The sequence below is a fragment of the Acanthaster planci genome, linkage group LG17 (assembly GCF_054643075.1).
Source record: "Acanthaster planci isolate LZ-2023a linkage group LG17, COTS_SCS, whole genome shotgun sequence".
Lineage (NCBI taxonomy): Eukaryota > Metazoa > Echinodermata > Asteroidea > Valvatida > Acanthasteridae > Acanthaster > Acanthaster planci.
In genome coordinates, this window is record NC_141793.1 from 13,404,848 (window position 1) to 13,432,678 (window position 27,831).

Consider the following 27,831-nt stretch of genomic DNA (forward strand, 5'->3'; position numbering starts at 1 on the left):
CTTATCTAGTGTGCTATCTTGCTTCACATGACTACAGCCGTTTGTTTGTAACATTTATCTATCACAGTGTACAACGTAAGAAAAAAAAAATGCAAACCTCGGGCAGTACCCAGATTCGAACCTGCACCAGTACGATCACCAGCACAGAGCTTTACTGACTGTGCTATTCCGGTTCTTGCAAGCACAGGGGTTGTTTGTAATATTTGTCTATCAGATTCTGCAAGATAAAAAAAAAGAATGGCCCTAGCAGTCCTGCGTGCAAACGTCCAGACTAAAGTTGTGTTCAAGTTAAAATTAAACATTTGTCAACATATATCACTGGCATTAGATTATTTCACGAAATTGACAGCAGACAGTCGGACGATCATTTTAAATCACCGATGGAAATACATGTATACTACGTCGCCTTTGCACTCATTTCCTTGTTTTCGTGAGAAAGAAAACCCCCAAACAGTCCGTGTGATCACTAATCCAAACATACTTTTGACTAGATTTCCTTATTCACATAAATGTGTTGGAGTAACTTTGTTTGTCGACAGAAATGTGTGCAATAAGAATATTTCTTTACAAGTGTATGCAATGTTCCCGTGTACATTTCCTACGAAGGTCTAAAACCTTGTAAACAGGTTATCCCTTAAAAAGGACGAATCTTTACGTTTTGGGACACATTTTTATGTAAAAAATATTGAAATTGGAAACAGATAAACAAAAAATTCAATTAAATGCAATTACATTGTGCCCAAGGTTGATTCGGATTTTCCCCAGAATATAAACAAAACTGAATATACTTCCCTTGCTGATAAAGTGAAGACACTACTAAAAACTAATATCTTAAAATGTGCCACCCGATGTAAACCAGCACTTGAAAACCGAAATACATAATAAAGCTACATTACATATTATATCAACTGTCTCAATTTAGAAACATTTAGCTTTTAAAGTTGCAATTTTTCAAATTCGATGAATTACTCAACAAATGTCCATAACATATTACGTTTCAGGTGTAACATTTAGTCCTTACTATTGGTCGAATACCCTTTACGAGGCTAGTCTTAAACAGTTGACAAAGACTGGCAGTATGCACCGTGCCAGTGACAATGACCACCGAATGTTTGTAAAGACAGCTTGCGAGACGATCATAGCATGTTTAAAAAAATAATGCACAGTAGTTGATAAAATTCGTTGGAAATGATTAAACTAGTCTTACTTTAATTTTCCCACTCGAGGTATTTTATGAATGGGAATAAATATATGTTTAACGTTTTAGACCGGAAAAGAACATACGTATTTATTCCTTTATTTAAAGTCTTAACACTATGAAAGTAATAATATTCTACACGTATTTGCGATCAAAGTTGAGTAAAAACGTTATAAATGGCGACATTCATGACACGGTAGAAAACGTTGTGAAAAATATATTTTTTTTGTTACACATAGAACTAAAGTTTAACATTTAACTTAAGCGATCTTCACACTGCCACAAAACAAAACTTCACTGTACTTTGCTTCCTCAAAATATTGACTGCATTTGCAAATTACTGTTCATTTCTAAATTCATGCAACGCAGAGCCTTCACAGTTTAGACACGTGCCAATTATTATATTTTGAAAGACAAGCACAAACTGACAAAACAATATCCTTTGTCCAAGTTTCTATAATAGAATTATTTTTTCCCACTTTTTACATTGCCACAACATGAGAGGTCCCCAACTTGAGCATTTATTGAAAAGTAATGATTACATACACCTCCGTAAAAAGATCACTGAAAACAAGCATAGTAATAATTGTTACGTTTGTTATTGGATTCACCCCTCATTCTCAAACGAGATGTATCCTTTTCCTGAGACGTTTGGAAGGTTACCTACGTACAAAACACATTTAAAAAGTCACACTGCACTGATATTTAGACGCTTGGATAAAAGCTTTTCAGCAGTTTTTGTCTGCGAGATATCTACACTAATTTTCTCGAATTCTTCTGTGTTCAACACTAGTCAGTTTCAGAAAGAACCTGCCCTACCAAATTTACTCAAGAAAAATAAATAAGTTTCTTTCGCCAATTTTGATTGGTGGGCCTTATCCTTATTACGGGAAAGAAGATGCCGTGTTTGGGGTTGTGGCACTGGTGATTAATCATTACGTTCTGAACTGGATTTCTGCCCGACTTGTTGAAGCATCTGGATCTGTTGGTCCAGCTGTCTCGTTATCATTGACCTCTAAGGCTACTGTGTCAGCGGTCATGCCCTTGTTAGAAAGCCCCCTAGGATGCATTTCTATCTCCATTTCACTGGACTCAACTGGCAGAGTTCCTCTCATTGAATCTTTTTTGGGATCACTTTTCCTAAGATCAAAACAAATGAATCGGGTTAGATAATTCAGAACAATTAAAAAAACTTTCTTACCTGCTTTTTCCTTCCATCTTTGTCTATTTTAAGATTGAGATTATATACAGAAAAGCCTGAGATGGTCACTAAAATCAGTGAGGTGGGCTGTCTCACAGTTGAAAAAGCAGGGCAAACTTTACCAAATGCCAACAATACTGTTTTGGGCCTAAATTTAGACTTCCGAAAGGAAATAGCAATCAATTTCCTTATGCAGTCAAATGCCACTAACACAGGGGGTCTAAATTACACTCAGATACCCATATCGTGTCAGCATGACCTCCGGGGCAAAGTGGTTTAACAAATAATGAAGTGTAACTAACAACATTGAAAATTTAGGCTGCATCTGAATCTGTTGTATAGAGCTATGTCTCCGTTCCATTGGAAATACGTGGAAATGGGCAGACAACAGGCCTAGCCGAGCGCTAGAAGCCTGTTTTTGAAACGGCCTGGAGAAAGCACAAGATAAAGTACACGCAATGCTTGCATATGCATGTAGGCACAAAGTCCCTGCGTGGGTGGGGTCAAGGGGAAACACCCTGGAGGAGGTCGAGGCAATGGGCAACCACAAACTTTACGAGCAGAGCACAAAATGTGAGATATTTTTCAGATTTTTTGTTCTTACACAAAATCGGATTTCAAAACTCGCATCTCACAACGTTTCCAATTAAAATAGAAGTTATGAGGATTGATACAAGCTCAGATAACTTTTAACGGAAGGTCAAGTTAGCCACTGCAACGTAAGACGTGCCGTCAGATCGACTTACTTTCGAGCACAACGAATGATGCAGACTATGATTATGATTAAAGGAGAGACAAGAAGAACCGCAATCAAAGTATAGACAATCAGCTGAGTGCGAAGGAGGTTGCTGCTATTGGGCCTCTTGGTAGGATCCACAGTCTTGATCGGAGCTGAAACAAATATTAGACAAACATTTAAACCAAGGGCATTTAATATTTTTTGCAATAGGCCTTCAAATTTACAATTGAAAACAAGGATAATATTCCGAAGTGGAAGTAACTGCAATCGTTATTGTTATCGTTACGTGAATTAAAGGATTTACGTCTGGGAGTGGATGTGTCCTGTCTTTCTACTGCCATCCACCACGACAGATGAGGTGCCGTGAAGCTCCAGTAGACAAGCAAATCCTGGTCAATGATGATCACGCCTGTGCCTGCCTCCTCCCAGAATGCTGAGAACAAATTGTAATGACAAAAATAGTGACATTTCACAAACCAAATTTCATAATCGTCTAACAGCTTCTGTTTGCACACCACTTAAATTCCTCCGGTGAATGAATATTTAGAGTGAACAAAGTATACTCAGAGAAGCGGTTTTTGAACTGTAACATCAAGAAACCATAAAACAGTTCCACCAGATGAGCTAATTACAAATGAGTAATGGAATACTCTGAACAAAATTGGCGTAATGTGGCATACATTAGAATTGTGATACAAGTCATTCTTAGTTGATTACAACAAAGCTAGATGCTGGTAATCCTGCGTATTTACCTGTTGTCTCGTTGTATGTCCAGATCTCAATCTCCATTCCATCTTTCACATTCAATCCTTGCTCTAACGGTACCATCATATCCACATTTCCTCCAATCGGAACCACCAACCCTGAGTTCTGGTCACTGATGGTCAGTTCAAGTGCACCAAGGGGTTTAAGCCTGACCGAGTTGGAGTCATCAATACCAGCAGTATTAATTGCTGGAATGAGACTAAGGTCCGACGTTAAGACATATCCAGCGTTGATGGTTGTGCCATTGATGAGTGCCGGTTCAAACTGGAACGTGGCTTGTTGGCCATACGCTATTAAAAATACATTAACAAGTTGAAACTCATCCACAAATTTGATGAGGAATACCCCAATTTTTAATAGAAGTTCGTTAACTGCGTTGTTGCATAAATCAACTCATACTTTTGAATCAACTCACCATTTACATCCGTCTTGATCAGCACTTCATCTCCCAGTATCTCTACAGTGGCTGACTTGAGTTGCAGTAGTTTGATTTCAAACACTGTGAATCAAGACATTTAATTACACACCATTACTAGTCTAAAATGTTGTCTGCAGCCCTTGAAAAAGGGACAAACAAATGCCTCTATCTCAAAAATAAAAACAACGTTTTTACTCCAACAAACCAAAATGTATTTTGGCTTAGAAAAGAGTAAACTTTCATCCAACGAGTAGTGACAGGAGTTGACACAAGGTTACACGTGATGAGGTTACACGCCAGTGGTTATATCAGGTGAGTTTACATCTTTATCACAATGACTTGCCTTCAGAGTCACCACTACTCCAACGAACGGCATTGCTGGTATATCCCATTTTGCTGACGACAACCCCAAGACTACCATCTTGAGGAATAACGCTGGAGACATCTACAATGTTTGTCATGACAGGGACAACTAAGAATTTGGATTCACCTCCAGCATCACTGATCCTAACAGTGGTGTCATAGACTGGGTTGTTTTGGGCATCAAGGATAGTGAGCTTGAGATTGACCATAATGAAGCCTGGAGGGGGTGTCTGGGTTGAAAGGGGCTGGGTTGAAGAAGGTTGGGTTAATGGGGGTTGGGTTGAAGGAGGCTTGGTTAATGGGGGCTGGGTTGACGAGAGTTGGGTTGATGGGGATTGTGTTGAGGGCTGGGTTAAAGGAGGTTGGGTTGATGGGAGTTGGGTTAATGGGGGTTGTGTCAAAGGAGGCTGGGTTGATGGGAGTTGGGTTAATGGGGGGTGTGTCAAAGGAGGCTGGGTTGATTGGGGTTGAGTTAAAGGAGGCTGGGTTGATGGGAGTTGGGTTGACGGAGGTTGGGTTAATGGGGACTGTGTCAAAGGAGGCTGGGTTGATGGGAGTTGGGTTAATGGGGGTTGTGTCAAAGGAGGCTGGGTTGATGGGAGTTGGGTTAATGGGGGTTGTGTCAAAGGAGGCTGGGTTGATTGGGGTTGAGTTAAAGGAGGCTGGGTTGATGGGAGTTGGGTTGACGGAGGTTGGGTTAATGGGGACTGTGTCAAAGGAGGCTGGGTTGATTGCAGTTGGGTCGAAGGAGGCTGGGTTGAAGGAAGCTGGGTTGGAGTAGGATATGGGGATTGAGTGGTAGGTGGTGGAGGGAAGGTTGCATTTGTTGATGGGGTGGAAGGTGTGGTCAGGTTGGTTGTAGGAGTAGGATATGGGGGTGGGATGCTAGGTGGTGGTGGAGGGAAGGTTGCATTTGTTGACGGGGTTGTAGGTGTGGTCACATTGGTTCCAGGTGTAGGGTACGGGGGAGGAATACTGGGTGGTGGTGGAGGGAAGGTTGCATTAGTTGATGGGGTTGTAGGAGTGGTCACGTTGGTTCCAGGAGTAGGATATGGGGGTGGGATGCTGGGTGGTGGTGGAGGGAAGGTTGCATTTGTTGATGGGGTTGTAGGTGTGGTCACATTGGTTGCAGGAGTAGGATATGGGGGTGGGATGCTAGGTGGTGGTGGAGGGAAGGTTGCATTTGTTGATGGGGTTGTAGGTGTGGTGACATTGGTTTCAGGTGTAGGGTATGGGGGTGGAATACTGGGTGGTGGTGGAGGGAAGGTTGCATTAGTTGCTGGGGTTGTAGGAGTGGTCATGTTGGTTGCAGGAGTAGGATATGGGGGAGGAATACTGGGTGGTGGTGGAGGGAAGGTTGCATTAGTTGATGGGGTTGTAGGAGTGGTCATGTTGGTTCCAGGAGTAGGATAAGGGGGGGGGATGCTGGGTGGTGATGGAGGGAAGGTTATACTTGTTGATGGGGATGTTGGTGTGGTCACATTGGTACAAGGCGAAGGATATGGGGGAGGAATACTGGGTGGTGGTGGAGGGAAGGTTGCATTAGTTGATGGGGTTGTAGGAGTGGTCATGTTGGTTCCAGGAGTAGGATATGGGGGTGGGATGCTGGGTGGTGGTGGAGGGAAGGTTGCATTAGTTGCTGGGGTTGTAGGTGTGGTCACGTTGGTTGCAGGAGTAGGATATGGGGGAGGAATACTGGGTGGTGGTGGAGGGAAGGTTGCATTAGTTGATGGGGTTGTAGGTGTGGTCACGTTGGTTGCAGGAGTAGGATATGGGGGAGGAATACTGGGTGGTGGTGGAGGGAAGGTTGCATTAGTTGATGGGGTTGTAGGTGTGGTCACGTTGGTTCCAGGAGTAGGATATGGGGGAGGAATACTGGGTGGTGGTGGAGGGAAGGTTGCATTAGTTGATGGGGTTGTAGGAGTGGTCATGTTGGTTCCAGGAGTAGGATATGGGGGTGGGATGCTGGGTGGTGGTGGAGGGAAGGTAATATTTGTTGATGGGGATGTTGGTGTGGTCATGTTGGTTCCAGGAGTAGGATATGGGGGTGGGATGCTGGGTGGTGGTGGAGGGAAGGTTGCATTTGTTGATGGGGATGTAGGTGTGGTCACATTGGTTCCGGGAGTAGGATATGGGGGTGGGATGCTGGGTGGTGGTGGAAGGAAGGTTGCATTTGTTAATGGGGTTGTAGGAGTGGTCATGTTTGTCTCCGGAGTCGGGTACAGGGGTGGGATGCTGGGTGGGGGCGTAGGAAATGTTGCATTTGTAGTTGGCACCACAAACGTTGTAAAGACAGTTGCAGTTTCATTGCAGGAATCACCCGTCCAGTCTTGATCGCAAAGACACTGATTCTCATTTGTGCACACCTGGAGGAAAGAAACACGAAATACATCTTCACCACAGCAGAACCAAAATTCTCGAACACTTGAGAATGCAAAGTCCTCACTTTGAAACAGAAAATGCTGTTCATCAGTAATTGGAGTTTGTTAATGCTATTCTACATTTGTGAGTCCTGGCAGCATGTTGAGGATTTTAAGCTCGATAATAATCTCATTTTACTCAAGAAGGTGAAATTGAACAAATGTGAACTCCCCGCATGGATAAGCTGTCGTATAGGAGATGGCTTGTGTTAAAAGAATTTTGGAATGTTACAATTTTACATTTGATGAAAACATCAGGACACCAAGTATAGTTTTCCAAGCATTTCAACTCCTTTACTTTAAAAAAATGCCCTGTATGATCTGTTTTAAATTAATCTGTGTCCAAATGAGACACATTTCAACCAAAGTGAATCTGAACAAATTTCTCTATATCCATCCTTATTTACTTAAAACCTGCTTTTGTTCAAAAGACACTTACCCCGTTGCCTGAACAGACAGCACCCTCTACGTTGGTCGGGCAGGGTGGTAGACCAATAGACTCCAAAGAAACACAATTGAAACCCATGCAAACCTGTTGATAAAGGAGAAACACGTGAAAGGATTAGCCACCCTCCTGCAAGGTTGTTATGCAGATTGATGACACCTCACTATAAATGAGGAACCTCTAGATGCTGTTTGGCTCTGCAAAAAGAGTCATGATTGGAAATAATTGCAACCTCGGAATACAGGCTGGCATGTCCTCGCAATATTCTGGGTCTTCATAATTACTATTCAAAAGCTGCAAATCCCACTTTTCTGGAATAAGAAAGCTTCAGACCTAACTAAAATGTCATTTGTCTATACATTTCTTGGATTCTGGTATTTGAGGATATGAATGATTGCCATTACATATGAACATCAACTCTAACATTAATTAACCCTAAAACCCTACATGTAGGGTGTTAAAATTGGAGGATTGTGGACTGTTAGGGTTAAGTATTTTCTATTAAAAATGTTTGTTCTTCAAATGGTTACGGTAAATTGCTCTGGTTAGATTCAAAGACCCTCTCTGCTGACTACGGCAGACATACAACCACTCAGCCACAGCCAGACTTCACTGAGTGGCTGCTAAAATACTTGTAGGTACTGAACACTGCAAGAACCAAACAATACAACTACTACTATTAACCCGTCAGTATCCTACCATTCCATCATCGCACTTTGTACCATCAACCACATCTGAAGGATTGACAGCATCAGCTTGGCTAAGATCCAAAACCCAAAGTGCCCTGAATGGATAGAAAGACAGAGAAGAAAGGTCCATCTCCACAAACTGATCTACAATTTCTAAAAGCAGTGCTGTAAAGGACTTTCAGTCATGTGATTTTGATGATCAGCACTAAATTTACACAGATGTGCATGGACCACGTGTGCCTTTGAAACCTGTCAACATTTTTGCATAAATGAAACTGCCAACAGAAATACATGTAGACAGATTCAAAAATGCACACACCTCCATGGACAAGGTACTCATCCTGATAATGCCTTTGCCCATCATGTAATGTAAAAACCTCTACAGCCCCAACAACTACTGTGCTTGTTTAATAGAATAATCCATTCAGTTCCACCTACTGCAGACACGGTAAAATAGCATGGTCCTAATGCTGCACTACAGATAGTCCAGGGACATGTGTAACACCTGTCAGTCATTTGTCATGCACTTTAATGCGGCATAATTACGAAAGTGACTGGTCAAAACACCATGGCATGGGCTTAATGGCTAAATTACCATGTTGGGGGCTGAAAAAACGAGGTTCAATAATAAAAATATTGGTCTTTTGGGTTTACTCACACACAGTATTCTCCGAAGGTGTTTCCTCGTGGCGATATGCCGTAAGGAAAGAAGGAAAACGCAGTATTTTTACAGTGTAGAAGACCACACTTTGCTTGAGCAATAGTGCTTGCCCTGTCAAGCAAAACAAGAAACTCAATCAAGCATATTGGGTTCACTCCAAACATTTCCAACCATATTTAAAAATTCTATCTACATTCAAACCTATCTTTCTATAATTCAAGGAATTTCTCAACGTTTGGGGTTGGAAACTTACTCTGCACTTGAGCAGTCCGAATACAAGAGCTGGTCACCAATGGTGTAGCCACAATGACCAAACGGGAAAGCAGCTAAGTTATTAAGAGGCAGGCACACTTCAGCAGATGTAGCACCTTGAAAACATTATCAAGGATTTGTAGTTAAAATAAGGTTTTGCAATCAACAAGTGCGGTAATGACACTGACTGATATATGTGGGGAATTAATTTCTGTTATGAATGGAGGATTGAATAACAAGAAGGAATTTTGTGAACTATTTCTAAAGCTGTTGTTAACAGTGAAAAAAATTTATTTTTATTTTTGGGAAAATAGTTTGGAGATCATTTCAGGGATGGAAGGAATTCTAAGGAGCTACAGGTACATCTAGCTTCAGAGGTTGAAACTTATGCTGAAAACTGAAATGAAAAATTTGTGTGGCTTTCCACTCATAAACGAGATTTACAGAACTTGTTTTACACAGGTTTGTTGTAAAGGGAAAATTTTAAAACCAAAATGCATGCCAGTCCTCAAACAGTACATACCTGTTCCCCAAATGTCCTCACACTGATTGTCTCTTGTTGGGCAATGTCCATTGTAGCAATACCCCTTTACAGAAACAAATCATCATTCCATTGAAAAGGAATATAGATAAAAAAGTTTAAAACCATGAAAAAAATTGATAACATGAAAAAATTCATACTGTATTTGTATTAACGGGGTCTCATATGAGCTTAAAAATTTAAAACTGTAGCAAGAACTCACAGTCTCATTTTTACATGGCGTACCGTCTTGCATGAAGATGTTGTTAGGACACTGCAGAAAAAAAAACGGATGGCTGGATGGATGTTAAAAGTTCCATACAACTACATGTAGGTAGTACATCCTTAAGACATCTCCTTATATAAGCTGGTTCTGCCACACCCCAAGGCATTTCAAAAGACAGTAAGGGTTAGCAATGGAAGCGCTGTCTGGCAAAAGAAAGCCAAGTCTGTCATGAGCCAAAGGTATCCCATCAGGTTAACATTTAGCTCCAGTTTCATTAGAACCAAACAAATATGTTGATTCCTCTTTGGGTGTGATGCCGATCCATAACAGGTTACTCCTCAGCTAGTGCCGACACCCATACTCCTGGGTAGAGGTGGTAAGTAGGGGTAAGGTGGCTAACCATATGGCCAGCAGCTGAATTGGAACGCCTGAGCCTCTAATCAGGAGTCACAAACCCACAAGAACCAACCAGTTACATGTATAGGCCACACTCCCCCATTTCTGTTCACCGCAAAAAAAACCTAAAGGTGGGCTGCAATGTACATGCGCTTCTGGATTTCCAAGGATTTCCAAGTTTTTCTCGTTATGCAATATTATTTAAATACCAGTCTATGACAAAATTCCTGTGGTATGTAGAGAATTTTCCCAACCTTTCAAACACACGAAGAGCTGACAACAGTTGGAATGACACACCCCCAAAGCAAAGAGGCAGAAGTTGTAAAACTTAGGGTAATAACAAGGTCATACTTACACTGCCAGAGGTGCCAGAACACATCTCAGGGATGTCACATTCATTTATCCTCTCTCTACACAATGTTGTAGCAGGCAGGAACTATTAAAACAAAACATGAAAGGAAGTACTTGTTTTTTCATTAAATACAAGCAACAAATATGATTTAGGAAAATCACTGGCTGGTTTTAAGACTGCCTATACTCACATGCCAAGGTGCTGATACAATTTTATCAAAGTTCTGCATTAATCTTGATGATGCTGCAAGTTCCATGACTTACTTTCCCTACGACTCGTATAAGAGGTCTGTCTTGGTTGAACAATGTTACTTCCTTCACTGTGGAAACATTCAAATCTTGTCTTTCATACACCTTCTAATTTTACCACATACCATTGGAGTATTTATCTGAAGTGGGGTTTACTTGAATTTATCCTTTTTACCTGACAATTACTGCAGCATTCTCCTTGATCACACTGGCTTCCAGAAGTCAGCAGACAGGTTATGGGATCACAACAGGGGTTATCAACACATTCCTGGAATACACAGACCAATTCGAATTCTGTCAAATATCTGTCATCCCGAAGCATTAAGGCTGACGGCGTATGAATCTTCCAGAATCATTTTCTCCTACCCATCTAAAATCCTCAAATTGCATTAATCCTCTCTACCGGGTAAAACAACTCTAATATATCCAATTAATTTTCTTACCTCTGGCGTTCCGCAGTCACATGTCTCTGACGGTTCCACAATTCCATTACCACAAGTTCTGAAGGTCACCAGCTAAAATGGCAAACAACAATTCCAAGACTACATTTCCAGACAACAGCAGACACTTCCAAAGGCATATTTGCACACAGTGCTAAAAGTAAAGTCAAGCTAGCATGAAGTAAAAGCAAAAGAAGAAGTCATAACATTTTAAAGATAGTGGTATAACAGTTCTTTTGCAAGAATGAAACCGAAGTTTTGTATTTGGTACCTCATCTGGCTGGGGTACATTGAAGAGACATGGATAGAATCCGGCTCTGAGATGATCCTCAAATGCTTCAATGCTGCATTCTGAGAACTCAGTTGGAGGTTTAGGATCCCAATTCCTACAAGAAAGACCATTCATTGAGTCTAGCATCAATTCGCTCTAGAACCTGAAGCCAGATGCACAAAAAACCATAAACCCATCCTTAGATGTTTTCGAAGCTCTAACACCAAATCAGATTTTTCAATGACCACTGAAAAATCTCATGATACTAGCCTTGGTCAAGGTGTTCGTCATTCGTCTCAGCGCAGCGCGCACCAGCTGCTCGAAATCAAGACGAAAAGCGACCTCACGTGGTCTAAGAAATACGCAAATCAGCTGAATCAGGACTAACGCCTTGGTGCAACTGTCCACTGAAGCTTATGTTTTTCTTTACTTTTGCCGTAGATTTCTAGTGCACAGCCTCATATGCAAATATGAATAGATGCAGGCATGCGACATGCGCACAGTGACCAATCGCAGCTAAGTATATATACAGCCTATGCATAATGCATCAACGTGAACTGGCATGCATGATAACAGTGTAAAATGGCAGACCTTCTAAGACAACTGTAGCACGACGAGTTGTCTTGTTGCTTGAATTCTGCTGCAGATAAATTAATGTTGGGTGATTTTCGTGCCGAGCAGCGGCAAACCTTAGAATACTTTCTGTGGGGTCTCAACGTTTTCGAGAATTTGCCAAAAGGCAACGGGAAATCTGTTATTTTCCAGGCTGCACCTTTCTGCTCGAAGCTCTTCAGACCAGATATAAAAGCCCATAGCATTAGTCAATGCAAAACTGGTGGTCACCGACCAAGTCTGTATTGCAACCGATGAAGCCAGATAGCATTGTCCACCAACTTAAATTGTTGGAAAAAAATCAATCACAAACAGTAAAGCAAAGCAATGGCGAACTTGATCTCCGATTACTCTGGACAGCTAGCAAAATTTATACTGTTGACTTGTCGTGTACATGTACATGTATGTATATAGCCACATGTGTGTCCAGTTAACTTTTCACCCTACGACCAACTTGAATTATGCACCTACTAATGTGAATCAATCCAAAAGCCTATTTAAAACATCAGCTCTCGTCATTAGCATAATGAGGACCGCCTAATACTTCCTCCTTGGACAGTTGCAGCAGGGCGTTTGTCCTGGTTCAGCTGATTTCCATATTCCGCAGACCACCTGAGGTTGCTCTTCACTTTGATTTCAAGCAGCTGGTGACGAATGACAAATGCCTTGACCATGACCAAGGCTACATGACCCCCTAACAACTCTCCAAACCCAACAGAATGAGCTAGAGATTCTTGCTTGTTGTTGACTATAAAAGCAACATCTCTCAAGAAAATACAAACAGCTCTGAAAAGTGAAAACTATATTATAGTGTGAGATGATACATGTAGGTATGATGCAACTTATTTGTAGAAATCTTTACACAAGAAGACTCACACTGGTTGCTGATACATCACACAACTTGATGCTTTGCCGACACAAGCGCATGCTAAGGGGAAAACACAAGTGAATATTCAAAGCTACTACATTCAAGCTGAAAATAATGGCCTTTGTAAGTGCAATGCTCCTGACAAACACAGAAATATTTTACAGGAACCCAGTTACCAGCCAGATAATTAAGACAAAGTATCTTCAGCCTCTTCTCAGCTAATTATGTTCAGGAGATAATTACCTAACAGGTCCGTAAATTTAAGATCCATCCTAAAATTTACACTAATGAGCTCTTCAAGGGGAATTCAGAAGTAGACATTGCTTCAGTTACCTAGGCCACATTTTCTTTGTTCAGCTAAAGTCTGCTGCATACACTTTACCCTAAACATGCTAAATTATGAAAGTTCACAAAATGTAGTAAAGCATAGTTTTATTACAATTCAGACGGTTATTCAGCCCTTTAAAAAAATGATTAAAACGAAAGGAGCAACACTTGTGACTATACCTTTGGAGCCTCTTGTGTAGAAGTCATCATTGTAGATATACAAATTATGACCGACGTCATGAGCCAAAATGGCAGGTGTCAATGAATCTGAGAAATCCTGGAGTGGACAAGAAGAGAAAAATAATAGTGAATCCAAAAGGTTGGAGCAATTTTGATAAATGGGAGTATATTTATGAACAGGGGCCAATTTCATAGAGCTGCTTAAGCCCAAAATTTGCTTGAGCGTGAAAAGACCTTGCTTGACAAATCAGGTTACCAGCCAAAATTCCATGTGAAGTATATAGTTTTGGAATGGTATTCACCTGTCTTTTGGTTAGCATACCAATCACATAGATTTTGAGTTGGTAACCTTTGTTTTTTTAATCAAGTTTTTAGCGCTTAAGCAAATTTTGTGTTTACGCAGCTCTATGAAATTTGCCCCAAATGCCTCATAGCAAGACAAATGTTATCACTGCAAAGTATTTCAATTATTATCAGGTTTAAAATGTAAAACAACGTATAGATTAAAAAATCACCTGCGACAAGGAAACAGCTTTCCTAGTACAGATAGAGTTCTGCTTGCTAGTGCCATAGTAAGATAAAGAACTTATGACACTGGTTCCCCTGTATGACAAGATTAAAAAACTGCATGTTAAAAAATGACACTGGAGTTATTTAAGTGCTCGATGTCTAACTGAAGTTGGGAGTCTTCATGCTTGTGTGTTGGCTATTCGATGGGATGGTATCATCCCATTCCATCTATGGACTTCAGAAGTATATTAGGCCATGTCCGAAACTGGCTTCCTGAGCTATGGCTAGGTCTATTGTATGCGCGTCTTCATGAATCTCTAATGGAGTGAAGACCTAGATCTAGCCCTAGACAACAAATTCAGATGCAGCCATAGAGGGTAATAAAAATAGGGACTTACAGCACCAAGTGGGCAGCATCAAACCGCACTGTGTCCGAGACATTTGCCTCTACATACTGATAAAAGTTCTCTAAGGTGACATGGAGATTGTCCGAGATGGTGATGCGTTCATTGCCTCCATCCCAGAGCTCAATGTAAGTTGTAACGAGACGAACATCCATTGGTTTGAAATACTGTGGGTGGAAAATTGAACAAAGGGTGAGTTGGGACAGTTGTGGTCCAATATGGAGAGGTGTGGGTCAATGTCACTCCAAGTACCTGCCTTCAGGATAAGTATGTGGGAAAATTCAATTAAAATTTACATACATTTTCCAAAATCAAAATTCAATTTTTTGGAATTTTTTGTTGACAAAATTGTTTTGCAGCTACTGGCATTTTTTAGGATCATCCTAAATGTGCTTAAATTCCAGACATTTATTTTGTAAAGAAACTTAGGATTGAATTTCATGGACAATATACTCTGCAGAGCAGAGCCTTTCAAGTTACAAATCTTTTAACCATCCAGCTCCACGCCCCCCCCAAAAAATTAAAACTAGATCAATGTGAAAAACAGAACAGTAGACGGCTCAGCTTACCAGGTCAGCTTGGTTGACAATGTCCAATGCTCGTACAAAGGCTGAATTGATGCCTCCATATCTACTTATCTGTAAAATAAAATGACACCAACATATCACTTCAGCTTCAATTCATTGTACTTATTTGTAAGAAAAATTACACCAACATATCACTTCAGCTTCAATTCATCGTACTTATCTGTAAAATAAAATTACACCAACATATCACTTCAGCTTCAATTCATCCTGTGCCTGGGTGAAGGATATTTCGGCAATTTGTTTCCATGCAACTCATGATGTAAGAGATGGCTTAATAATGATACCCTTCTGGTCAGCAGCAGATGAAATATTGTAAGTGGAGGCTAGAGTGTGTCTGAAAGCGCAGGATGTTTAAGATATCTACAAAGTTGAAGTACACAGCAGAAAGTTTACAGAATGTGAAAGAATACTTGAATGCCTGAAAGAATCCTGGTTTAATGATAAAAGGTATCAAAAGTACAGCATTTCATCTTTCAAGTAAAAGTGACGAATTCCAAGTACTTCAATAATGATTTGTTATTAATCACAAACTGAGCAAAAAACTCAGTTTCTGAGGGAAAAACTGCAGAAGAAGTTACCATGGTAGCTGAGCAGAAGATGGCCATCTCAAGATACTTGATTTCTGATTCGACATCTCTTCTTGCCTGCCACAAAAAATCAACCAACATTAGCAATTTTCTGTCTACAACCCACAACTTTCAAGTCTGCCCTGTTTGTTTGCTTTTTCCTCATTTAACTCTCAAAGAGCAGGGCTCTTTTGAACCATCTCAAAGCTGGGGGTGGGGAATTCTGCCACTTCCCCCCCAAGGGCTTGGCTGTGCCATGCCCATTTTGTTCAGAACTTGGCATGCGTATGCAGACACTCCTTATCATTGGCATGTGAATTTTGAACTCAATCAGCCATATGTTTTTGTTGTTACGGTTATTTGACGTTCATGGCTACATGCCTGCCAGTACTTGTGCCTGGAGAACCGCAGTGGAAAAAGTATACATTTTGGCTGACAACTTGAGGAAAAATGTGATGTGATCTGTGAAAACCCTTTATTATCTGCATGCATATAAGCTTCCACTTAATATGGCCACACGCTTGTTTTCAGATATATTCCATTTATGGAATATATTCTCGGTTGTATACAACATGAATGGCTGTCTAGAATTACGAATTACACAGTTTTGAAAACAGGACAGTATCCAGGTCAATTTGAAGTTGATATGCACCATAAGGACAAAGCTCACCACAGATCACATCACAAATGTGTGGTGTGAGAACACTACGTCCGATTTTTTCAAAAATGGTGTCAAAATGACTGCAAAGAGTTACTCTAAAAGATATGAAATGCTCAACTTCTCAAAGAAATGCACTGCGGTGATGTCAGAAAACATATTGGATTCTGCCCCCCCCCTCCGCTCTTTTAGGGTTAAAACGTAGTTCTCTGTCTTGGCTTTTATACTCACCCTTCTATGATGGACTTTAACAGCTCTATTCAGCAACTCTTCATTAGACAGCAACTTCTCCTCTGCTGCATCAGGATCAATCAATGCATCAGATTCACCTTGACAAATGCAACAAACAGAAGTTTGATGAACAGCCCCATATGCCAGAAAAACATGTATTATATCATTTTCTTTTTTGAATTTGTGCATGACCATATTTCAAAACAAGTTTTGAAAACTTTTAACTCTGGGTCTGGTACAAGTAGAGTCCTTACATATACATGTAAGTATAAAGACAACAGATTTAATATTCATGAAGTTTTATGTACATGTAAAAAGTGGCAAATATTTCAACAGGTGAGTTGTTATACCTTTAAAAATGTAAAATGTTTCTAAAATGTAATTCATACCTTGGTCTTCTTTTTCTGAATTGACTTTATAAAGAACATGAAGTTGCCTTGTCTGAAATGGAAATAATGAAGTCAATAAATGGGATTTTCAGGGATAATGTAGTGACTTTTCACACATCCAACATTTGGTAGGAACAGAATTAACATACTTCAAATATTAGAGTTCTGCAGAAAAAAAGATGCTGAATTCCAAATGTTTCTCCTTTAATAACAATCTTATCTACAATCCTTTTGACAAGCTCCTAAATATTGCAGAACAAATAGTTGTCATGATCTCAACACACAGCTAATTTTTGTGGAATGCATGTAGTACTTTAAATTCAAAATTCTAGTTCTTCAGCATTTAAGCATTTTCATTTTGATTGGGACATGTTTAAAATGTCATTGTGCAAAGGTGAATTATATTACTTTATATAACTTTGCATGGTTCTGTGTGAAAGATATACAGATGTGAGTTAAATTCAGATCTGCCACAATAATCCTCCAGAACTAGCAACCAAAATCTTCAGCAATGAATACTGAACTCAGGAGGTACATGTACATGTACGTCTTAAGAACTTGTACGGTGTTTCAAGAAATTTATTGAAGTTGTTCAAGAACTAGAAACGGTGTTTTCAAAGGAACACTTTGTCACATTAGTCATTTCTCCCATATGGGGGGGGGTGAATGGGGTGACCAAACATCCAGAACCAATGAGGTATTGTGTTGATTAAGGCAGACCCTATGGCCTACATTATGTAATATGATCCTTCTCCACTGTTCCTGTATGGTATCTTACAAGGGAACTCAATATTTTCACAATAATGTGTGGACCAAATGACCAGGATGAACTGAATATATTTTGTTACTTTTGATTTCAGAAAGGTTTTTATGAGTCTGACCACCCAACAGGTGCATTTCAGCCAGTCTTTCCTAGGTTTCGTTTTCTTTCTTGGTGCAAATTATAAAAATGGTAATTCCATAGAAACCATTTAGCCGGCTTGACTTACTGACTGGATGGAATCTCTGTTTACAACAATTGTTGACATGCAGTAAATGTTTGTATGGTACTAACTTACCATGAAAAAAATACCCCCTTTCTGCATTTCACATTTGTCACTTATTAAAAGGGAGTGCTCTGAATAGACTTCACATACAAGGAGGCACAAAGTCGGTGGTTCCATCATTTAAGAATATGGTGTGTGGATCATATAAAGGAGACAATCTTACCTGATTACCTGACGATGAAAGAGGCTTGATGATAAAATGATCTCCTTCAGTAACAATGGACCCTCTGCAGTTTCACAAACAGTACAAATCAGACATCAAATATACAGTCTCATTCTCACATATGAAAAAATTACTGAAACTGATTCAAATTCAACGTGAAATACTGAGGGAACTTAGAGACATTTTCACTGTACGTGTACGTCAACTTACGACAAAGGAATTGAGATGTACATGTACAGTGCACTCTCACATGCACATGCTACTGCTGAAATCTGAAACTTGTAGAACTGTTCATCCTTAATGCAAAGATTTTTATAATGAATGGTTGACCATTACCATCACTTTTAAAAGATTATTTCAATTGCTATTTTTGTCTTTCAAAAGTCTACAAAAGTACAAAGAATGTGTGCATACATGTAGATCTGTTTGTCTCTTACCTGATGCCATTGCATGTGCTAAGACTAACTTTCGATTTAGCCGTGCCTCTGACCACACCCTGATAATGGCAGCTAGGCCGCTGTTTAGAAGAAAATATTTCGAAGAAGTTCTTGTCAGAATTGCCTCCACAGCTCATTCAAATCAATGTATCAGTACAAAATACTTGTACTTAAACAATATGAAGACAAAATGGTGAGCTGTAAGTAAAGGTATAACCTCCTCATTTTTGTCTTACATGGACATGTACTGTACATGGACAGGTGAATGTTGGAGTTTAATAAGAAACTAATTGGAAAATCAAGCAGATACTATTAATTACACTCAAGGAAAAAAGAAACACACCACGTAAACATTCTCATATTTTTAGGAAGTAGGACCGGCATTGTAAAAATGGAGCAAGTTCTAGATTCAGTATTTAGAGATAAACATCAATGTGCATTTATCACGTTCCAGTTGAGTGCTTTGGGTGAGTGCCAAAAACTGTGTTTTTGCATTTTATGCTAATGGTTACACATGAGTGCCTCCCAGATGCATTTGACCATTCATGTCCTGAACACAACCCTTGCTTATAAAAAGACACCAAAATGATGACAAAAACACTTGTATCCATAATGTCATAACCTGAGAGACACAGAGCCATTGGCATGCTCCAAGCCAGACGGAACTGACGGGCAGTGGCCAGGCTGTTTCGGGTCCACCACATAACGACTGTGCATCTTGAACAGTGCTACAACACTACCGGCACCTCCGCAGATCGCCCCCAAGCTGGCAGGCCGGGAGGTCACAACTGCTGAATAAGACTGAGCCAACCGGCAGTCCCACCTCCATGACAGGTTCCTGCATGCTACACGCACTGCCGCTGAGACATATAGGGAGAGACCACAGGCAAGTGAGTGCAAGAACCATAAGGAATAGTGTCCAGGCTGATGGTTTCAGACCATAACAACCATACATGGGCTCAGTGCTGACACGCTGACATCGCCAGGCTCGGGTCTAGTGGTGCACAGCACACAGATGCAGAGATGGTCGCAGGTGGTCTTTAGTGAGGAGAAGTGGTTCCAGTGCTTCAGGGTCGATGGCAAGTAGCGGGTGTGACAGGAGACGCCACAGGCGGTATGCTGATGCTTGTGTTTGCCAAGTCAACCGCTGGGGTGGCCCAAATGTGATGGTTTGGGCTGGCATACAGACCTATCAACTTGGTTTTCACTGAAGGAAACCTCAATGCTACCAGCTACCACGACAAGACTACCACTGCCCTTACTGGAGTGAGTTGGGGGTCATGCTGTGTTCCAACAGGACAATGCCCGTCCCAATGTGGCTTGTTTGTGTGCCAACTTCCTGGAGGAGCACGATGTTGAGATGTTGCCATGGCCAGCTCTCAGTCCCGATTTGAACCCCATCGAGAATGTGTGGGACTTGCTCAGTTGTCACATCCGACAACAAGATCATCCTCCAGACACACAACAGCAGCTGAGGGCAGCACTGGGGGAAGAGTGGGCTGTTATCCCACCGGACCAGCTGCCACATTACTGTTGATCCATGAGGTGACAAATTACAGCTGTTCTTGAAGCGAATGGAGGTCATGTTAATTATTGAACTGTAACTGCAACTTTTGTGAGCAGTGGTGCTAACTTTTTTTTTTTGGTTATTAAAAATGAAACAAAGATAAGATTACTGAGATAAAATGTAAAGGAGGCTATATGTGGGATTCTAACACATACATTTCATTTAAAAAATTTGGGTTAAAACTAAAATAAAATCACTGGTGCATTTCTTTTTTCCATGAGTGTGTATGCCATTACAATTGTAAAGGTTTTGCTTTTATGAACGTAATATCTATTATTGAAGATGAAAAACTGTAGAATATGGACAGTGTCAATGACTTTTTGGTTAGGATTTACATGTATATTGAAATCGGAAGATTAAATACTGTTAGGGTTAACCCTAACAGTTTCAAATCCTCGGATTTCAATGTGATTTTACATACACCCTAGGGGGTTAAGATTTATAGAAGGAAATCTTGCAACGGATTACCTGAATATCATCAAAGACTCCATCTTTGGTGAAGTGTTTTAATCTGACTCCAGCCCGAGTTAAGTCTCTGCATGCAGTTACCACGAACCAAAGCACGCATGCAAATATCATGCAAATGAAATGAAATCTTTAATTGGCACAATAGTATAAAACTTCCTCCTGCATGAAACTATTAACCACAAGACATATTCTTCATCTAACTTCATCCCTTCAAAATTACTTCCTAAATTGAAGCCCAACACCAACTTTTGCTTGACTGTAATGGACAGAGACCATTTATTGATGTCTACAATTTAGTATCAAGAGGCTATGACTTTTACTCTTGCCAGTAACACATGCTATGGAGAATGAATGAAACCAAAGACAATAATGCCAGTTTTAGATACAGTCTAGGGCTTAGGCAATTTGACATCAATATTGCACCATGAAGGATTATACATGAACATGTAGTTGATTCATGAAAATCTTGATAGAGGGAACTGTCCTGAAACTGATGAACACCTGTAGTCTAAATTCCATGTGCATCTCGTAAACCAGACCCGGGGTCAATAATGGATGGTGTGAAAAACCAAAACAACAAACTACCACATGAAGTGTCAACAGGACGAGAGATAAATGAAGCACAAATGGTTGCTATGACAACTTTCAACTCTAAATGAAACCACAAGTGCGGTGGTTTTTTACAGTGTCATACTGCCAAAATTCCATAGTTCCGGCATATTTTTCTATGCTGTATGTGAGTACGCACTGTTGGAATTGTTTCCATGATCGTGTGGTTCAGCATACATGTACATGTACATGAGTTCTCGTGTCTCGCATTGCTTAGCTTCGGGTTTGAAACATACAGGGGCCTACACATGTAGACCTGTACATGTATAATATCCCCCTGTTACAACAATGTTACCTGTTAAGTTGTAGATCTAGAGTAAACTGAGTATGGCTTCCTTCTACTTTGATGTGTTTGGTACTGCTTTCCTGGAAATACAAAACGTGGGTGGAAAAACCCAGAAATGGGTCAGCAGAAACAAAGTCTGAAGCAGATTCCTTAGCACATACATCATGCCACTATTATACTGTGCCTCTTTGACATTTTTCTAATAAATATATCCATTTTTACCCCAAATTAAAACACAAACATAGAATGCACTCACAATATAAAAGTGTTCCTCTTGCTGTCTTGTAAAATCATTATCTTCTGGGAAACTGGCATAAACCAGCTCGTACTGGTCCAAACTAGATAAAAGCTGTTGATCCACCGAAGTCTGAAAGAACTTAATGTCTGCAGTGTATGAGCAAAATGTCGTTTAAGAGAAAAATTGTAAGTGAATAATTGAAAATTCTTCATACAAGTTTTAGGATTAATGTCAGGTCCGAGATTTGAATCTAAAGATTAACTTAAAAATAGCATGCATTGTCAGGATGGGAATTTACGTTTAATTTGAAATCAATCACAAAAACTTTCCCATACCATTTAAACAATTAGCCAACACTTTACAGAGGCCGCCGCCTACCTCGGTGTTTTCATATGCATGGATCAACAATGCACATGGTCCAACCAATGTAAAAATGTAGATTAACGTTGGGTCATTTAAAACGAGCAATGTTTATTGTTTTAGATTTAGAATCCCTTTTTTTTTCTCAAAAAGTACATGGATCCCAAAAGGGAAAACAAAACAGTATGTAATGGGCATTGTTTGCAATAAAAATGAATGCCCGATTGCATCGATCAAAATGCCAAACCTCTAAAATGGGCGGTTCTGCTTACATGTTCGGGAAAACCTGTAAATGTATTTGGAACTGTTTTTGTTTAAATGTGTAACTCTAACCCACTGTTAATGCAGTGAAATGTTTCCAAAATGCTGCAACGACCTTACCACCAAACAACTACTTGTTAAACTACAATATTTTTGTTTTCTCCCAAACAATCTTCCAACACGGAGTTAGCAATCACGGAAGGGCAATAGAACCTGAAAGTTGACCCCTGATAGCGCACTTCCGGAACCCTTAGATAGGAAAAATAACGTGCAAAGATTTTAGAATTTTAAATATTTTTTCCGTTCAGTTACTTCTCAAAAACTCCAACTCGGAAAAAGGGCTTTGGAAAATTTTTGCTAGTACATCAATTTACATAATCTGAAAAGTGACCTGACCTAAAAGAGAAATATCCTACCAAAACTTGACCCATCACTTCTGAAAACCTGAAAAAACAATACATGTACATGAAAAACAGTCCAATGCAGCGGTCTCATGCACAGATGAACATTTATGGTTTGAAATTTTATGGTAGTCTGTCGGTAAAGCCGAAATAAAATCAGATCAAACTATTTTACACACTTTTTCAATTTATAAGGTAACTAATTTAAAATAAAGCAATAATCTACTTTACAAAAGATTCTAATATTTTATTTAACCTTTGCTAACAACAAATTGTATTATGTCAAATTGACGGAACATGGAACCCATCGACTGCAGGTCAGTAAGTCTTTGGAACATTTTACAATCTCATTTTCACGTGAGCATGGGGAGTGAAAACAAACGTGCATGACCAAGGTGACCTGTAGGTATGATATCGCCCGACATGAAGGGTCCTGAATGAAATTCATTTTTTACCCATTTCCAGGTGACTTTTGCGGCATGACCTTTTACTTTCAGGCTCTATACCTCTTCATTGTTAACTTATGAAAGATTCAAGTGCCACTGGCCCACGGGACCACCCTCCCAGGTGCCCCCCCACTGAAAAAAAAACGGATGAATGGATATTGGACAAGGCTAATAAAAACTTGCCCCAAAACCATACCAGTGCCACTGAAAGCTGGTGCCCCCCATAAGATGCTGGCCACCCCTTTGTGCACCCCCCAGTAAAATCCTAGCTACATGTATAGACCCAACAATGAAAAGGGGTCTAGGGGTTGGAGGCCCAATGAGATTTGTCCAGGATTGTAGGTGTTCTGCTACAAATCCACCTTAACAACAAATGCCCTACCCACATGTACACTGACAGTGGAAGATTTAAATGTGTAGATGAACAGCATGGATGATTATCCATACCAGTGCAGGATTTACGGTAGAGGTGGGAGTAAAATGTTGGCCCATGGAAACTAGCATTCACACAGGTTTCTGACAGGCACAAGTAGACCATGGTACATGTATCTGTGCCGTCTGCACATTTAGTTGCACATAATGTGGAAAAAAGGAAGCCTACAGGTCACATGTACATGTAGGCCCTTGGTGTTCCTCTATTCTACCAGTACATGAAGGTGGCAAAACATCTTACGCTGCAGTCTTTGATAAAAAGCTCAAATCTCCTCCAACAAAAACCCTACATGTACATGCTAGCTACACAAGACATAATAAGGATATTTTGAAAATCAATCATCACCATTTTGTTATGGGGGAGGGGAGATTAAAATTTGGAGACATGAATGTGCATGTACATAATCAACTGGACTTCACAAATTATACGTGTACATGATGTGGGACAGAGTTCAATTCAATCAAATAATTGGTTGAGCAACAATTTTTCGGTCAGCCAATTAAGCCTCGATCCAGAGAAGCAGTTTTTATTGATGTACACAAAAATACACATTATAATGATTCAACATTAGGATAAGTTGGTAACTGAAAGCAGGACAATAAAATCCTTCTGTTAAATTTAACTTTTAGAGGGCAATTTAGTAACAAAACACGAATGTTTTCTTGTTTTTTTCATTGCATTGTACCCATGAGCATTCCAATTGAAAAAGAAATTCAAAACTTAAAAATTGGTGCTTTCATAACCCACACTGGACTACAATGTACTAGCAGTCACTACCTGTAATGTACTGCAAACTGATCAACATGGGGATTGACAAACTACGTTTGCATTGCACCCACATCACTGTTGGTAGTGGGAGAACCAATATGTATTCTAGCCAGCCTTCAAGTATTTCCAATGGAATATGTTTGCTTTATCACAAAGGCTTGGCTATAATCCTGGTTAAAGTAAACAAGAGAAAAACTTTCTCCTGTGCTGGAAGATAATCGCTTCATCAAAAGAGAACCCCCCCATGTACATATACCACGCATTCACAATTCACCTGCTCCCCATGGAAAGTCAATGGAGCACATTATTCATTTTTTCAAGGGTGACTGAATCTAAATGGTATGGACCCACTTATTCAAGGTTTCAGTAAATTCCAAGGCACTTCCGATGAACTTCCAGTTGGACTGCATAACTTTATATGTTTTTCCTTTCAACTGTATAAACTCCTATAGGAAAATCATGACTGTGTGGGTTGAACATTTGAATGATGGACGACACAGTGTGAGTTCATTTCCGACTTCCATTTCATTGGATTCAACCTACACGTACAGTGTAGCTGTTGTATTGACTTAACCGTATTCTGTGAATGTACATGTACTGTCATTGTTACCTTGGCGAACATGTACACATATACTCTGTACACATACATCTAATCATTGTCTGAAGGTCTCAAGGTCTTTGCCAACAATGCTGTGTTCTCTTTGTAAGTGAATTGCACAAACAACCACTTAATTTATTTAATATTAGAAGAATGCTCAGCACAAACATGCACGTATATACAGTATGGCTCCTGGTTAAGTGTAAGGCTGTGACTCGTTCACTTGAAATTTTTGATTGGTCTTTAACTTGCACAATTATACATGTAGCATTCTTTTACATTTTATATTATAATTTTCCTGGAAATATTATGTAAGCATGAATTTTAAAAACGATGGACAATCATTTTAGAAAATTCATCACAGGCTGTTATCTCCCTGGTGAAATGAAAGGACATGAATCCATTACAGCTTTAGGGTGAATTTTACAAAGTTCTACTCTCTGTTCAAAGTAGGCCTAAATCAAATTTACAATGAAACCAGTAACACATGTATACACATTTATGCTGACAAACATCTTCACCACATCTGCAGTATTTCAATTTTTCTTTTTAGCATTTTCTTGAACATGGTACAACTGCATTACATTATACATGTATGTTATAATTTTACGGTAAACAAAAGGAGGGATGATTAAAAAATTCTTCAAATTGTGGGGGAAACTTACACTGTAACTACAACGCTGTGTAGTTAATAACCTCACTATGGGATTAAGAATAAGAAACTTGATAACATGAGGGTCTACATGTACAGTAGCATCACCAATTGTTGCCGTAACTTTATGTAACATTGTAAAGATAATTAAGCAACGTCAGGTACTAAGTGAAACAGAACCACTTTTGTTCCCAAAACCTTTGAACAGACTTACAAGAAGTTTGCAGAAACAGGACATCAACACGGGCTGCCATCAAAGTATTTTTTAACAAATTCTATTTATATTTACTGGGGCAAAGGGTTTGTTTTTTTTAACTTTGGTTATATGTGGGCCTGGTGAGGTTGTATGAGGAGGAAACGTTAGCCTAATAGACATTTCACTATGTGTATCATGATCGTGCACCGTACACTGTACGTGTATTTACGTACAACCACGGAGGTAGGAAAAGACATGTTCACTGTGTAATGACCACCAACATGACGAAGTGCTAGGTAAGTAGGTCTTTTAACACAGACTTGGATCGATTCCCGTTCAATAACAAGAAAACTCATACTTGGTGGACATGCTATATGAATTGAATTTAACCACAGAGCAATGATGCGTGCGTCCAAGATGCAGCGAGTTGCAAGGCGATGGGTGGCCGACTTTGAGGACGTCCACGCCCCATACTGTCAGCGACTTAGGCCCAGTAGCCGGCTATCAGACAACTCACCTTCAGTTGTTACTGCTGCAACTCCACACGGTCTTCTCCAAAAAATACCAGACGACACAAGAACAGCAACCAAGTATGTCACTACAGTACGTCTCATAGTCCAGAGTTGACATGAATTCATGATTATTTGAGTTCTTTGGCACGATACGATCGCTGCAACATTTGCCTTTCTGGAGAAGGCCTCACTGGAGTGACATCAAAAGTGTCTTCTGGGTGTGTATGGTGCTACGAGGCCCGGCCGTGCACGGTGAATCACGCTTTGAAGATCAATCGATTTTTTGAACACAGGAACAACTGCACATGTGTAGTAAATACACGGGGAACATTGGGCCAGGACGTACCAGTGTCTGCACCGTCCATTCACCGTCGTTGTCACGTCAAGAAATGATTGACAATGGCCGGCCTTTCTGCCAAATTCTTTGGGTGACCACTTGGCCCAGAAGTAATGTGTATGACTAAGCGTATCAAGGCAGCGCACGTGAAGCTCCATTCTTGGACAGCCGTTGCCTTTTACGTAATAGTGACAGCAGCATTGTCGAAACATGTACACGCCCAGTCAGTAACACATCATACGGCTACGGCTCTTCCATGCACATTCCAGTAACATTGCCCACAATGCATGATTCGCACACCCAACTGCATCCATAGAAACATCCTTGCAGGTTTTAAAATCAACAAATTTGTCTTGAATAATTTTGTTTTCTGTCGGGCTCGTTTAAAGTAAATTGTGAAAGTGGCAAATATCTTTCTGTTGCTATGCTATCCTATTGTCTAACAGGGAAGTAGAGGCTCGTGTATTTGTAGGGTGGGGGACCGAAGGGTTGGGTATCAAAACCTGAACACGAAATTTAGCCAGGAATTCATGCCTCCAGGACGGATCATCCAGAACCACCACGTTTTCATGGGGGTATTTCTTTTGGGGCTAATTTTTGATGTAACCTTTTACCTTTCTAGGAAGTGAGGCTACATTTAGGAGCTATTTACACGCGTTTTGAATGAATGGAGGTGATACAGACTTTCCTCGGTTTTTTTTAAGAAGAGGGTTGGGCTATGGCCCCTTGCCCCCCTCCACACGCACACCAACCCGCATGGAGCTATAAACCATGCACCAACCCATCCTCTTCTTCTGAAAGGGCGCCAGACGATGTGAATGAATGGAAAACTTGTTCCACATGATCATTTGAAAAAGAAATTTGTTAAAAGTTATTGTAATTTCCTTTAGTGACCTTTTCAAGAAAACGAGAAAAAGCTTTCTCACACGAACTGGCGCGTTGTTAGGCAGTCTCATGTTACACTTTGACAGCTCTAGATCATCTGCGCTCAGGATAGTGAACAGAAACAGCGCCCTCCAGCAACCTACTGCGTCTAACTGAATTGATTAGTCTTTTGAATGCGTCATTCAAACATTTCAGTGACCATTAATAGACGAAATAAATGATATTTCGCAAC

General features: G+C 40.1%; 1 protein-coding gene across 1 annotated transcript; it reads right to left on the reverse strand.

Moving 5' to 3' along the window:
* Window positions 1-175: 175 nt before the first annotated feature.
* On the reverse strand, window positions 176-27,702 carry LOC110973428 (uncharacterized). The gene is made up of 30 exons (XM_087148077.1): window positions 26,383-27,702; window positions 21,769-21,896; window positions 21,522-21,592; window positions 20,618-20,684; window positions 18,583-18,662; window positions 18,146-18,209; window positions 16,937-16,988; window positions 16,548-16,645; window positions 15,671-15,736; window positions 15,075-15,143; window positions 14,500-14,672; window positions 14,107-14,194; window positions 13,592-13,688; window positions 13,093-13,144; window positions 11,605-11,719; window positions 11,337-11,408; window positions 11,069-11,161; window positions 10,649-10,729; window positions 9,895-9,945; window positions 9,675-9,738; window positions 9,153-9,267; window positions 8,897-9,010; window positions 8,249-8,333; window positions 7,544-7,636; window positions 4,665-7,050; window positions 4,319-4,402; window positions 3,891-4,193; window positions 3,443-3,571; window positions 3,146-3,290; window positions 176-2,338 (listed from the first exon to the last, which is right to left on the reverse strand). Exons 1-30 carry the CDS (start codon window positions 26,501-26,503, stop codon window positions 2,134-2,136), a joined length of 5,361 nt encoding a protein of 1,786 aa, XP_087004203.1. The 5' UTR covers window positions 26,504-27,702; the 3' UTR covers window positions 176-2,133.
* Window positions 27,703-27,831: the final 129 nt, after the last annotated feature.

Excerpts from the sequence above, each read along its gene's own strand:
- LOC110973428 (XM_087148077.1), bottom strand. The coding sequence starts at position 26,503 with ATGAATTCATGTCAACTCTGGACTATGAGACGTACTGTAGTGACATAC. Across the intron at positions 15,737-16,547 it reads TTAAAGTCCATCATAGAAGG|GCAAGAAGAGATGTCGAATC; the intron begins GTGAGTATAAAA and ends TTTTTGTGGCAG. Across the intron at positions 13,145-13,591 it reads CTACACAAGAGGCTCCAAAG|CATGCGCTTGTGTCGGCAAA; the intron begins GTATAGTCACAA and ends TTTTCCCCTTAG.